Below are 15,438 nucleotides of genomic sequence, written 5' to 3'. Positions count from 1 at the left end.
TTGCATAATTTCCAGACTTTGTTGCTATTTCTAGTTAGATCCAGTTCTTCAACAGTTTCTATCCCAACTTCCCTTTGAATGCTGTCACTGACATGAAGAGTTTATGACCAGTCTGCACTGCTATTTGTAAAGACTGGAACGCTGGCTAAAGCTTCCTTTTCAGGACCACAGCTGATCATCAGGTAGGTGAAGGAGTATAGGTATTTAAACAACTTAATTAAGGTATAAACACAGGGGTAGTGGTTGTAGGTCTTGTACTGGAATTGGTATTAAGGTACACATACTGTTGAGTAAATTTCAATAAGTACGATATGTGACAGCCATTTATTGCTCTTTACATAGCTACATCACACTATTGAGGCAAAGTAAGTGCTGAAAGAGAGAATGGCCACTACGTGACGACGTTGCACATGGGGTCTGCGTTGTCGGCGATGCAGTCGACCCAGGGCACCCAGGTGTTGTTCCAGCGCTTGGGGTCGGCCAGGTCGGTCTGCGTGACGTTGGCCCCCGGCTGCGGCATCAGCGGCTGCGACAGCGTCTCCAGCCGCTCCAGCAGAGTGTCCAACAGGCCCTCCGGCATGTCGGCGGGAGCGCCGTCACCCGCCTCACACGGGTCCTGCCTGATGTTGAAGATGCACCAGCCGCTGCTGCTCGTGATGTTGCACAGCCCGTGGGCGGGCCGCTGCGGGCAGGACACGGTCACCTCAGCTCGCAGCCGCAGCACGTCCTCCGCCTCTGGGGACGCCCCGACCACGCTGGAGAGCGCCTGCCCCACTGGACTGGCCAGCACCTCCTCTGGGCCGTAGGCCGCCGTGAACAGCGGGTCCTCAGCGCCGCTCGTCCCGGCGTAGTAGTCGTTGTTCTGCACACCTGCCGCACCTCGTTCTCGCTTCCCGCGCCCGGGTTCCCGGGTTCGATTCCCGGCGGGGTCAGGGATTTTCTCTGCCTCATGATGACTGGGTGTTGTGTGATGTCCTTAGGTTAGTTAGGTTTAAGTAGTTCTAAGTTCTAGGGGACTGATGACCATAGCTGTTAAGTCCCATAGTGCCCAGAGCCATTTGAACCATTTTTGAACCTGCCGCACCACCACACCGCTTACGGTTTCGATTCAAACAACTTACGACATTAAATTTACAGTAAATGGCCCAACATCGTAAAAACTACTATTTCTTCATACTCTCTCATTCCTCCCACACCTGCCAATTTTTTTCTCACCACATCAGAAGGCGCAGTGTGCATTAAATAATTTACATAAATGTAGCTACCCTTCTTTGACCACTTTTTAGGGTTAGCAGCTGGTGTTGCACACATCTCACGGAAACCACTACACGATGTGCGAACACCGTATGAGTAACCACTTTCTATATTGCACACTTTCCTTCTTTAGTACCGTCATCACTGGTTTCCATAGCACACTGTCAATGGCAAAAATGTTAGAAATGGTCCCCTGATCGAATATCCATTATTAAATCTTACTGTGCCCTGTCGATTTTCCTCAGGTTTTTTGGTTTATATGCCTCCTTATCCTTCATGGCCAAAATCTGTTCACAAAATTTTACCATCATATAAATACGTGACCGAATCCTTCCACCTAAGTATCTGATCACGTTTCCCGTTTATCACTGAGTTGCCTTAAGACAGCAAATACAAAACTTTTTTCGATCTACGAAATAGGATTTCACTGAATATTAATACAGAAGAATATTTATAATACACACATCAGACATGTACAGGATGTAATGGGCATAAGTGCAGATACTGCTGACTAAGGATGCTGTACTGAAAAGCATTACATCAGTATGTACATCATTTGCACACTAACAATTATAACTATCACAAGTCGAATTTTTTAGTCGTGGATTGTACCTGCCAGAGAATGTGGCAAGAGTAATCCATTAATACTAATTTTCCCCTGTAAATCAAGTCAGGTGTTGAAGGGTGGACGCTTGGACACAAAACGGTAAGTCTATACCGAGAGCTGTAGTCCACTTAATGATGCTGTTACAACTGTGCAGAGAACATCAGGTGGGTAAGGTGTTTGTGGGAAACCTCTTAGCTGGAGAGAAGAAACAACCTATACACTGATGTGTTTACACATTTAATGTACCACATATAAAGCTGTCTGCAGTTATACTCGTTACACACCCTATACGTGAACTCTATGCTCATCGTAGCCACAAAGTGTGTCACGTATCACTTAATTGTGCACTGTTCGCTGTGCCATTCCACAATTGCAACTGTTGTGTGATGTGGACTGACCCAGTAGTACAGCGTCTGATGTATTTGATAGGTTCCAGAAAACGCCAGTCCGGATATGGCTGCTACTGACCTTTGACCAGCTTCCAGTCGCCGACGCGGACTGCGCCGTTCTCGGCCACCTCGTCGTAGTTGAGGAGTATCTCCGTGCGCTGGCTGGGCTCTCCAGAGACCAGCCGCGGCCACATGTTCACGCCGTCCAGGTCGTCCGGCAGGTCTGACGCATTACCTCCTGGAAAAGGCAGCTCCGTAAGCGACAAGGGTATGTTCCTACATTCAAGCTTCAGTGTGCACATACAGAAGAGCTGCGTTGAATCTAGCTGCTATGAAAACGACATTCAATTTGCTTTTAAGAAATTTCTAACTTCAGTACCTAATGGACGACTTGCTAAATAACTGCCATTAAAACGACAATAAAATTGCTTTTAAGGAATTTCTAACTTTACTACCCGATGGACCGTCTGCTAAACTACACCCACACAGTAACCAAAGCCTTTTTGTTTCTTATTAGAAAAGTCACAATAAATGACATTCGTAAAAGGAGTCGATGAACTGGAGTAGAAAGAAGTATTTTACTGTTCAGAGATGATAGTAGCTAGTCACAGGAAAGGTATATGGCGTCAGACCTATTAGACCTTTCAAAATCTATACAAAGGTCGGGCCAGTATTGTGAAGACTAATGTTGTAATAGCTTGATTGTAGACGCACTGGTTTATAATTATACACAATGTTTTGTTACGAGTAAGATGTACGTGAAATGTAAAACATTTATTAGCAATTTAATGTCATGATCACCGTGATATATATGAGAAGTTAATTACAGATATTGTCATATTTGACTACTACCCAATGTGTCATAAAGTAATAATTTCAAAAAGAACACCATGTACAAAGAACTGAAATATATTCCATAGTCTGAATCGAATTTGCAGGTGAGCCAACTACGGGTCGGGCCACTGATGTGGATCTATTATTGTAAAGCAAAATCAGCTGGATGAGTCAAACAGTATGACATGGGGTAGTGGAAAAACTTGTGTAGCTATGTTACCCGCACAGTAGCCATTTTGAAAGCTTCCATGTTGGATGCAACTTTTAATTTTCAAATGGAATAGAGGTCAATGGAGATTTCAAACAGACAGAGAATTATTAATTAAATGAAGGCAAGTTCTTAGACTTTCAAATAGGTTTGGTAATTTTGCTCTGTTTACTAAAATATATAAACGAATGTGAAATGAACGATGCATGGTGCGCTGTCAGTTTGTTTATAACATTTGTTTTCTATCTTTTATAGTGCAAACCATCATCCGTGTTGAATATTATTAGAGTAACATGTCTTTTAAGTCTTATTGTTATTAACTTCTTTTTATTGAATTATACACGTATAAATAACTTTACACTGTTTTAACGTACTCATCTATGGCTTACGCACATGACACACGTGGTTTTTATGTAGGTTTCACACAACTGGTGACGAACTGCGCTTTTCGGTTCAATATATGTGTGTGGATTAGTAATATTTTGTTCTTATTTGTACAAAGCATCAGAGATGTGTTTGTGACATCGCACTTCTGTAAATTTTTTATTGTTGTTGCCTTTTTTTGTCCCAACCTATACCTGAAGATGATCTGAAACGCAGATTGAAAGTTGTAGCCGGCAGTAAAAAGTTTTTTTTTTTTTTTCCAGACCGCGTTTGTTTATGTATTATACGTAGACAGTTACAAAAGAAAAACAAAGTTGCCTTTCTTTTGAAGTCAGTTTTATTCATTACGCAGTTTTATCTGATTGTTTTTCCTTGCAGGTGTCGTGAAAACTTATAGCGTTAACACACACCGCACGCGTTGATATCGTTCACGTATCAGGAGAGAGAAGCACCCGTGTTATGTCTGAGCATTTCAAGCAGTGCCACAGTACGTTAGTGAAAATTACAGCGTTATTCCGTGAAACTGTTACTGTCGCAAACAAACCCGAAGCAGGGCGACCGAAAACGGTGACGGATGGAGCAACAACGACTGCCTTTCCGGCATCGTTAACTTATGAAATCCAGAGCGCAGTACTCTCCGCAGCTCACGGGGAAAAGCTGTCAGCCGTAAATGTCACTTTACAAATCGGGTACCTGCTGCTTGTCCTCTCATTCCGATACATGTATTGATTAAAGTTCACGGAGAACGGCTGAAATGGATGACAGCAACCTCATAACGAGACGGACAACGCCCCGAGCTCATCATTTACCCTCGATGTGCCATCACCTGAATTAGCTTCGTACAATACTGAATGCAACAGAATTCGAGAATGGATAACACTGTGGTCAAATGAAAGACGCCATACATCTTCTAGTTCAATTCTCTGTCTGCTTGATATGTCACATCACTCCTCCATTTCAAAATCAAGAGTTGCAGCAAAAATTCCGACTTCCTAAATGGCCGCCATTTTGGTAACATAGTTTCAGATGTCTACATTTAAATGATGACCATGAAATTTGCAGTTAAGTGCCTGGCAGAGGGGTCATCGAATTACGTTCAAGCTGTTTCCCTGTTGTTCCATTCTAGAACAGTGCATGAGAAAAAAGAACACTTAAATCTTTCCGTGCAAGCTCTGATTTCTCTTATTTTATTACGATGATCATTTCTCCCTCAGTAGGTGAGTGCTAACAAAATATTTTGAATTCAGAGGAGAATGTTGGTGATTGAGATTTTATGAGAAGATCCTGCCGCAACGAAAGACACATTTGTTTTTCCACCCCATTTCTCGTGCCATATCTGTGACACACTCTCCCCCCACAAAACGAGCTACCCTTCTCTGAGCTTTTTTGATGTTCAAATGGCTCTGAGCACTATGGGACTTAACATCTGAGGTCATCAGTCCGCTAGAACTAACCTAAGGACATCACACACATCCATGCCCGAAGCAGGATTCGAACCTGCGACCGTAATGGTCGCGCGGTTCCAGACTGAAGCGCCTAGAACCGCACGGCCACACTGGCCGGCATTTTCGATGTTCTCCGTTGGTCCTATCTTATTTAGATCCCACTCCACACAGCAATACTTCAGAAGTGAGCGGACAAGCGTGGTGTAAGCAGTCTCTTTAGTAGACCTGTTGCACTTTTTAAGTGTTCTAACAATAAATGGCAGTGTTTGGTGATCGTTCCAATTTAAGTTATCGGCAATTGTAATGATTAAGTATTTATTTGAATTAACATCCTTTACATTTGTATCGTGCGACCAAATTTAGCGGATTTCTCTCATTGCTCAAGTAGATGGCTTTACACCTTTAATTATTTAGACTCAATTTCCACTTTCCACAGCATTCGGATGTCTTTTCAAAATCATATTGCAATGTACTTCAATCGTATTATGACTTAACAAGACGGTAAATGGCAGTATTATCTACAGGCAATCTAAGAGAGCTGCTCAGATTGTCTTGTAAATCGTTTATAAAGCCCAAGAGCAGCAGAGGGGCTATAACATGCGCTTGGGGAATCCCTGATATTACTTTTGTTTTATTCGATGACTTTCCGTCAATTATTACGGACTGTTACCTTTCTGAGAAGAAATAACGAATACAGTCGCAAAACTGAGACTCCATTGTCTTGCAATTTGGTTGCAAGTCACTTGCGAGGATTGGTGTCAAAAGCCTTCTTGAAATCTGAAACTATGGAATTGACATCACCTCTCGATGGCACTCATTAATTCGTGGGACTAAAGAGCTAGCTGTACTTCGCAAGAACGGTATTATCCGAATCCGTGTTGGCTATTTTTCTATAAACTGTATTCTTCGAGGTAATTCATAGTATTCGAACACAGTACACGTCCCAAAATCCTACTGCAAACCGACGTTAGTGATACGGGACTGTTACCGAGCACACTAGCCGTATTCCCCCACCTCACCTTTCCATTTCACACTACTTGTCTTTAAATTTCAGTTTATCCACCCGTTGTGGCCTAATGATGGTGGTTCTACGGCTGTGTACCACACTGTTCGTCTTGTCACAGAGTAGCAGTATCTACGCAGTGAGACCAGTTGATCACCCTGTAACGCGGCCGGCGGTGTGGCCGAGCGATTCTAGGTGCTTCAGTCCGGAACCACGCGGCTGCTACGGTCGCAGGTTCGGATCCTGCCTCGGGCATGGATGTGTGTGATGTCCTTAGGTTAGTTAGGTTTAAGTAGTTCTAAGTTCTAGGGGACTGATGACCATAGATGTTAAGTCCCATAGTGCTCAGAGCCATTAACATCTATGGTCATCAGTCCCCTACACAGTTCTACCGTTCAACACAGTCACCGTTTACTTGTACAGATATGCGCTATCGCTGAACCGAAGCATCAAAACCAGTTTGGAAAAATTTAGGATGTGCTTCTTGACCCACGATTTTAACGTTAATTGAATCTCATCCAAGTAGTACTTCCCCCAATGCATCACCTCTTTGTACAGACAGGTGTCGCCTGTGTACAATATACGGGGGTGTCCCATTTATCTTGACCACCCTAAATAACTCTGTCCAGATGCAAATTACGAAACGTTTCAATGAAATGTTCTTTAGCCGTCAGGGGGGCACCAATCTGAATAATTGCCTTCGTTGTAGCTTTGTTTTTTACAAAGATATGAACACCGGTATGACTTTTTTTAAATGGCACCTTGTATTTTTTATTCGGTAATTCATTTCCTCTGCTAAAGACCTATTCAAAAATGTATCACAGTGTACCATTCACAGAAAAACACAACGTTATTAATTACATAACACAACACTGACTTGGAGCTCGTCATCACATAGTCGTCTACTTGCTGGAGATGTCAGAAAAGTAATGAAAACCAAGTAAAAACATAACACAAATTTGACTTTGACTCTCCTGTATCATTGCCCAGGAGTAGAACGTTCAAAGGTCTCAAAGTGGTGACTCTGGACACTGATACACTGGTGCACTCGTTGAATGAAAGAATTATTTACTGCTTTCAGTGTTGCCTGCGGAAGAGAATTACAAGCAAGTAAGATAAGTTCCTGCATGTCCTCTGGAGTTTTTGGAATATAGCCAAAGAAAAAAGTCCAGAGGATTTAAAGCAGATAAATGGGACACCTTGTATAAGAACCGTAGACGTCCCCCGCCAAATTATTCATTTACGTCAGTTGTTGCTACGATCTGTTCTTCGTATATTATGTTTTCACTTTCTTTTGTATGGGTAGTCATGGTTTACTATAGAGGAACTGAATATACGTTTTAAAAGTAACGTAACACAAGACTCCAGACTGTACGAGAGTGTAGGAGAAGTCGACTCACGCCTCTGAACGGGAAGTTGGAGCCCCAGTTGACGTCGCTGCCCACCCCGTTGTCGGCGACGAACACTATGATGGAGTTGTTGAGCATGTCGCACTCATGGAGGGCTGCCACCACACGCCCCACCGACTCGTCCATCTTCGCCATCACCGCTATCAACACAATAACACTCCCATTTATTATACCGTAGTCTACAGTCCGTGGTACACAAGTATAACAGATAACATTTCATCTACATTAGTTCCATCAGCTGTTAAAACAAGTCTGAAATGCAGCTTCGCACACTTATTGTTCCATCCCAGCATCACCGCACTGGTGGTGAAGGTGTTCATAGGAGGACGGAAAGCAGTAACAGAGTGCGACACGGCTCACCTGCGAGTATGCGGCGGTCAGGGTGCGAGATGTAGGAGAAGCTGTTGATGAGGTCCTGCGGGGCGTTGATGAGCTGCGAGTGGTCCCCGGGGTGGCAGGCGAGGTGCGCCAAGTAGAGGAACAGCGGCCGCTCCGTGTCGTGGTCCCGGATCAGCCGCTCCGCCTCCTCGGTGAACACGTCCGTCGCGTACTTGCCGTTGCACTGCCACGCCGTCGTCAGGTTCTCGCGCAGGTCGTACCCGTGGGCACCCTGCCGGGGAAAACGCAACACTCAGCTACCAATGGGAGAGGAGGTCGTGTTGTTCTCCTAGTCTTATACACTGTATGCCAAGGACAGTTGGTAATCCAGAAAACATCTACTTAAAAGATATCGCCTTCCTTATCACAATATTAAACTTCAAAACCTAGCGCTATTCGGCAGAGAAAAGCCTATTATGGAGCCATTTTCTACAGAACAGCACGAAACAAGAAAACCTAAAGCTCGTCTTTAACATCTAAATGAACACTATGATATTTTGTGCTTAAAACGAAATCATCAACTCGCTCCACACTGCGTAGGCACGTGCTTGACCTGCAGAGCAGTTAGCCGTTCATACGTCGTCGCCGGTTGCAGTCTATTATTACAAGTTTTGTGATAGCCTTATAGAGCCCGTCACATTCCTTAAATACCTGGAGCAATATTTCGATGATAGGTGAAACAAAACGAACGCGTGAAATCAGCATCAGAGCGGCGAATAGAAAACATAAATATGTTGGAAGAATTCTGGGAAAACGCAGTACATATGTAAAAGAAAACATTGTAATACGTCATTGCAACCACTCCTAGAATATTATTCCAACCTTACGAGCCCTTATCCAACGCACCGAAATTATACAAAGGCATATTATGAAAACTGTAAACAGGTTAACAGCTGGAACGTACGTAAATATAAGGATTATGCTGAAGAAATTTGAGTGGCAATCCTTGTAAAAAAAAATTACTTGTTTATCATAAGTGGACAGGCGCTTTAGCAACACACTGGGCCGTTCTGCAGCCTCTGGCATATATCATGTATAAGAGTAAAACCAAAGGTACTAGAGTGACACCATGGCACATGAAGAGTTACTTTTCCTAAGTCGCATATGCGAATACCATAGGACAGGATGCCGGTACGACATTCCTACGGCCTGCATCGTACAGTAATGCTGCAGTGGACTACAAAAAATTGAGGCGGCGTACAGAACGATCGGAACTCATCGTCAAATGTGGACATAGCCTGGAGCACTTGAGGCATTGGATTATGTTTTTGGATGACAGATTATCTGCACTCCTGAGATTTAGATATGCGCCCTTCCTTACGACAGGGATATGAAGAACAGAAGTGTCTACACGATCTTTGTAGGTGTTGCTGCTTGTGGTTCATAGGTTCATATTAACCACGATATATATCTATATTTCAATACTAATATATATATATATATATATATATATATATATATATATATATATATATATGTGTGTGTGTGTGTGTGTGTGTGTGTGTGTGTGTGTGTATACATGTATATATAATTGTTTTAGACAAATGTTGACAGCCAGTCTGAAAAATTTCAGAAAACAACAATCGAGCCAATCAATTCGTTGGAATGAAGCCAGTCAGCAAACTACAGTAAGTGCATAATTAAAACTGGAGAACAAGAGCTTCTCAGTAAAAATCACTCTGTGAGTAGCCGCAACAGGATGACAGGAAATCAGTACCCTACTTTAGTTTACGAAATATTTTAAGGAAACCTTATCATCAAATTGGCCATCAATAGTGCTGACGATGTACATAAAAGTGCTAAATGCGGTAAAGGCACAGCTAAATCCACAATAGTATGTGGTCTGTAAGTGAAATGTGTTCTCACCATTTGGTCCTTTTTTTGTCGATCACATGCACAATGCTACCAGTACCGTCTCAGAACAACTAGGAAAAGATGAAAGCATCTGTACCGGCTATACACTAGCAGAGCACTGGTAATTATATAAAACAGAGAAACAGATGGGAAAGCAGTTTCTTGTGAGAGACAATGGTAGTTAAAGTAGTTTGTGGAAGAGATGTTTGGCACTGAAAAACCAATATAATTTCAGTGTGGTGAGAATTATACTACCTGTCTCCACTTGTTGTCGGTGACTGAAATGCCGACTATTGACCAAAAAGTTTGCCGCTGTATAGTTTATTGTTTAATGAGAAGCTGATACTAATAACTGTACTGATGCATAGTGATAATTTTTGCCTTTGATACCAACATTTTTGGGAGTGTTTATCTTGCAAGCTGATTTGATTCAATTTTGCTCCATCATGTGTGATTTCATTCGTGAATGTATGTATGTGTCGTACATACATTCATGAATGATTCTCCAGCCCAGTAGGATTGAGAACTTTCTGAGCTTATTTCTATCGCTGGAAAGAAGCGGGATGGTTACCCTGTCCTCGAATATGTAGTCGTAGTAGCCGACGCCGGCGTTCCAGTAGCCGAGGTGGGAGTCGAACCCGCAGTAGGTGGGCGTGTAGACCTTGGAGTAGTGGCCCAGGTGCCACTTGCCGATGGCCCTGGTGACGTAGCCCAGGTCCTTGAGGTAATGCGGCAGGATCTTGCCCTCGGGCAGCGCGTGCACCTCGTCCCCCAGGATCACGTGGCCCTGCATGCCTGCAACAACACGAGGGATCCATTAGTCACAGCGCTGACGCCTAGAGAGTAAATGCGTGGGGCTGCACACCTGCTGGGAACCGCAGAGCAATACTTCACTGAGAAAAAGATAGGCTCACTTCGTGGCATCGCAATGTATGACTGAAATAGAAGCCGCTATGTCACTGTAGTGGATAGTAGATACTGTTTCTGCTGAAGCCGTACGTGTTCACCGTGCTCTTTATTTCACTTGATGGCTGTGATTCAGCTCAAACTTATTACCTAGTAAGACGAATATACTCTCGGGAGGAATGAAATTTTCACCTGGCCACCAACACTTGCTGACATGTTTTTTCTCATGTGACATAAGAACCTCGAGGAGTACTTTGTTAATAACGCTAAGAAAGTAATGGGCACCTGTTTTGAGACTACCACGTGAAGCCTGACAGTCGACGAAACAATCTTGGCTTAATGTAATATGTTACATGTATAAATAAAATCCCTTATCGGCCATGGTGCGGGGAAATGTTGGATCCAACTGGGGACCATGAAAGAGAATGAATGAGCTTAAAGTTTTTTGTAGTAGTTCACACGAATTATTTAACATATCCCTGAGCGAGTGTTTTAGCGTTTCCCTGAGTGTTAACCGTGCATACTGATGAGACAGCTTCTTATTTTAAAAATTAATGGTACATTTGTTTAAATTATTTGCCAGTTAATAATTTTTTGTTCAAAAGAACGTATAAGTATCAGTTTTTTCCAGTCATCTTCGTTATAGTGAACAGTAGCAAGACATGTTGAACGTACTGCAATTCTATAGATACTGAACTATGGGATCTCTGAATTCTCTCCGGACTCTCAAACCTCCCACAGTCTGACCTCTCAAATGTTAGACCAGCAGTATTCACCATTAGTACACTTTAAGAACAGCTTTCTTCAATTACAACCACACAGTCTATGGCATACCAAAGTGAAGCTGCACATGGTTTTAATAATAGTAACTAATAATAGAAATTCGGACTAACACTCGTGTCGAAAATTTGTGAAACTACCATAAAACGAAAAATAACAAATTATCACGTTCTTGTCCATACATACATTTCAAAATGATATATATATATATATATATATATATATATATATATATATATATATATATATATATATATATATATATATATACATATAAATTTAAAAAACGTCTGAATATGACGTAACTGTACATGTACAAAGAAACAAGTAATTACACTTCCAGAAAGACTGTATGTATTATTCAAGAGAAAGAGCTTCAGAAATTGAGCAAGTCAATATCACGTTGATCTACCCCAGGTTCTTATGGAAGCGAGTTTTTCGGCTTGCAATTGATTGACACAGTTTATGGATGTCCTCTAGAGGGATGTCCTGAAAATTCTATCCAGTTGGTAGGTTAGATCGTGAAAAACCCGAGCTGGTTGAAGGGTCCCTCACATAATGACCCAAACTTCCTAAGTTGAGGAGAGATCTGTCGAATAAGGAGTGATGGTCTCGTTTGTCATTTCTTTTCGCGGTAGGACCCCTTTACAGCACAGCGGAACGTCGATGATATTCTACGCCCCGTTTTGTTGCCCTTCATGGCAACCCATCCTGGGCTTACGTTGCAGTAAGATAATGCCCTCCCGCACAAGGCGAGAGTTTCTATTGCTTATTGTCCTACTTGTCAAAGCCTGTCTTGGCCAACAAGATTCCCAGATCCCTCCCCAATTGAGAACGTTTGCATCATTACGGACAGGACCTTCCAACTGGCCTGGGATTCTGACGATCTAACGCGTCAGCTGGACAGAATTTGGCACGACAACGCACGGGAGGACATCCAAAAACTCTATCAATCAATGCCAACCTGAATAACTGCTTGCATACAGACCGGAGGTGGACCAACGTGCTATTGACTTGTTCAATTTGTGAAGCTCTTTCTCTTCACTAAATCATCCAATTTTTCCGAAATTGTAGTCCGTTGCTTGCCTGCACACGTACGTCACATCTACCGATTTTCTTTCTGTTCCGACACTTCTCTCGTGGTGCGTCCTTTTTTTTTCGTCGTAGAGTGTATTTTATTTTATTTGTTAACAGCTATAGTTGATTTCATTAAATGTGAAGATTGTGTGCTATGTTAGGATGTAGAAAGTTCCAGAGATGATTTTTATTGCTTTATTTAGGGTCTTCGTGGACTGATAATCAATTCCGCACACTCAGTGCGAATACTCTTATGTGAATCAGTGCTAGCAGGCAATTTACTGGCTGCAGAATCTACAAATAATGAATTAATGGCAGTTTTAATGGTTCTAGAAAGAAAAAGTTTGGATTTACTAGGTCTACATCTTCGCTTCCGCCATTTTTCTTGAAGTTCTGGGCTTTATTGTGAAAAACTTACAAAAAAATTATGATTCACAGTATTGCCCGTCGCTGGCCACTACATTCTCCCAGCTTTTCGATAGCATACGAATCCCGTGGCGGAAGAACTGGGCGTCTTTTTTTGGGATCCATGAATCGATTCAATTTTCCACTTGCCCATATGATCGAAAGTGCTGGTCAGCCATACTGTACGCCAATGTTCGAAAAAGGTGGTAGTCAGAAAGAGCAACGTATGTATAATACGGCGGGAGAGATAGGACTTCTCATTTCAACGTTTCCATGTATATTTTGACGGGTTTTGCGACATGGGGTCGAGCACTGACCTGCTGCAAAATTAGCTTTACGTGTCCATCGCTGTATTGTGGCCGTTTGTGTTTCAGTTCTGGGCTCGAACGCATCAATTGCTTTCGATAATGATGTATTGTGACCGTCTTCGTCTGTTTCAGTAGCTATGAAAACGTTCTGTCTTCCCCCGCCATGCCGGTCTTAAGGCATTGAAAACATTCTCTGTACGTTCTTCTATTAATAGTTCCCTCACCATTGGTCTTATTCAGCATTTTAAGAGCCACAGACGCAGATTTCTTCATGTTAAAGCAGAAAATTAAAACCACCCTCAAACGGCGAGAAATGAAACGTAAGTTGACGTACTTAATCGAGAATAACTTTATGATGCAATCACATATCGACTAATAATTTTATGACGTTATGTTTACAGATGCCTAATTTTATTGTATTACACCTACGACCAACCACGTGAACCCCACTTGTCGCTATTGCCGTCTATTGCACAACGGCGGAAGCAAAGTTGTAGACCTAATATTATAAGACTGGCCTTGGAAGCGTTGGCTGATACAGATATAAAACATCTCATTGGGGAAGACGGGTTACTTTTTGAACTTATGAAACAACAAAGCAGTTTCAACTGCGACGTAAGGTAACTTACAAGTTAAGAATCAACGCCGTGGTCGAATGAAAGAAGGAGAACCGAAAACGTCTTCGAAGGTAAAATCAGAGCAAACCGTGCAGAAATTAAGATGGGAGTTGGTAAAAGATTTTCGTGCATGGTATACTTTATGAGCCCTGATGACGAGAAAGCGCTTTTACTGAGTGCATGACCGTCGCTGACGTCAGACTCATCCAGCCGGACGGCGTACTTCCCGGTCATGATGGCCGACCGGGACGGCGTGCAGACTGGCTGCACGTAGTGGCCGTTGAGGATCACTCCGTGGTACGCCAAGGCGTCGATGTTGGGCGTGGGCACCTGGTCCGAGCCGTGGAAGCTCACGTCGTTCCAGCCCTGCAACACGTTTTGCTACGTCACACATTCTCCGGCTTATGATCACAGGTGTCTAATGAGACAAAAGTATTTCCTTTACTAACCACTTGGGCTTATCCATCGAACGTAATATACGGTTAAAATAGCTCTAAGAGCACTAAGGGACTTACCTTCTGAGGTCATCCGTCCCCTAGACTTAGAACTACTTAAACCTAACTGACCTAAGGACATCACACACACCCATGCTCGAGGAAGGATTCGAACCTGTGACCATAGCAGCAGAGCGGTTCCGGACTGAAGCGCCTAGAACCGCTCGGCCAAAACGTAATATAATTAACAAAATAAAGATACGGAGGTGCTGTGGGAAAAAATCAAGTTGTCATAGATTATACCTATTTACGACTATTGGGAGTGACATATTTGGAAAAAGTGAAGAGATCTCTGTTTCCTCCGTCTCCTTCCATAATATTGAACTAAATACCTAAGCTAATGCACAACAAATTTCATAAGATTTTTTTTTGATACCGTTTCCTATCGTTCCTGACCTTCATCTCGACTTCATCTGCTGCGTTAATGAGTAAAAGCCTTTTCAAGTATTGTTTCTCAAATCGCGTAATCTCTTTTGTATCTCGCTTCTTCTGTTGCTAACATTTAATTTGTCAACATGAATTTCCTTAGAGTTCATAGTTACGAAAACTTTTTCCTTAATTGTCATTTTAAAATATGGTAAGAGTTTTCTTTTTTTTTGTGTATTCTGAAATTTTCGCGCAATTCGTTCAGACTCTACTGTGCTCAGTTTCAGAGAGTACAGCGTTATGTTGCCTATCTTCTTTACAAGCGCTGTAACACGTGCTTTGTCTCTTCATTACTCCCTTCAATTCATTTTAACTTACCATCTCTTCTGTAGTTTGCTCGTCTCTAGGTTTGCGGCATATCATTACTAATCCTCATATATCGACTGAAGAATGGATTGAAGACCAGACAAGGGTAACGTCTACATCTCGTAAGACCCGTAATTCTGATGCGGATTGACCACTGGCACAGTGAGTGGAGAGAATTTCATTACATGGACTGTAGAGAAGAGAAGACTCAGTAGTAGATCTTTGTCACTTAAGAACATCATTTTGAGACGTCGTATTCTTTGACGCTAACGGAATATAGACCGCTTCACGAGTTAGGCCTTAGAGACCTTGCTGTGTATAAATCAGAGAGAGGAACACTAAGGTGTTCTACGC

General features: G+C 42.5%; 1 protein-coding gene across 1 annotated transcript in view; it reads right to left on the bottom strand.

Moving 5' to 3' along the window:
- Window positions 1-391: 391 nt before the first annotated feature.
- LOC124545661 (arylsulfatase B-like) overlaps window positions 392-15,438 on the bottom strand; it is a 29,998-nt gene continuing 14,951 nt past the window's right edge. Inside the window, exons 3-9 of the mRNA XM_047124609.1 lie at window positions 14,075-14,224; window positions 11,506-11,515; window positions 10,296-10,560; window positions 7,894-8,135; window positions 7,525-7,673; window positions 2,330-2,579; window positions 392-870 (exon numbers count right to left, since the gene is read on the bottom strand). Coding sequence (XP_046980565.1) covers window positions 392-870; window positions 2,330-2,579; window positions 7,525-7,673; window positions 7,894-8,135; window positions 10,296-10,560; window positions 11,506-11,515; window positions 14,075-14,224 — 1,545 coding nt within the window. The remainder of the gene's footprint in view (window positions 871-2,329; window positions 2,580-7,524; window positions 7,674-7,893; window positions 8,136-10,295; window positions 10,561-11,505; window positions 11,516-14,074; window positions 14,225-15,438) is intronic.

Source organism: Schistocerca americana, chromosome 8 (assembly GCF_021461395.2).
Source record: "Schistocerca americana isolate TAMUIC-IGC-003095 chromosome 8, iqSchAmer2.1, whole genome shotgun sequence".
NCBI classification, from domain to species: domain Eukaryota; kingdom Metazoa; phylum Arthropoda; class Insecta; order Orthoptera; family Acrididae; genus Schistocerca; species Schistocerca americana.
Note: the sequence above shows the minus strand (reverse complement) of the source record. Positions and strands in the feature narration are given on the sequence as shown.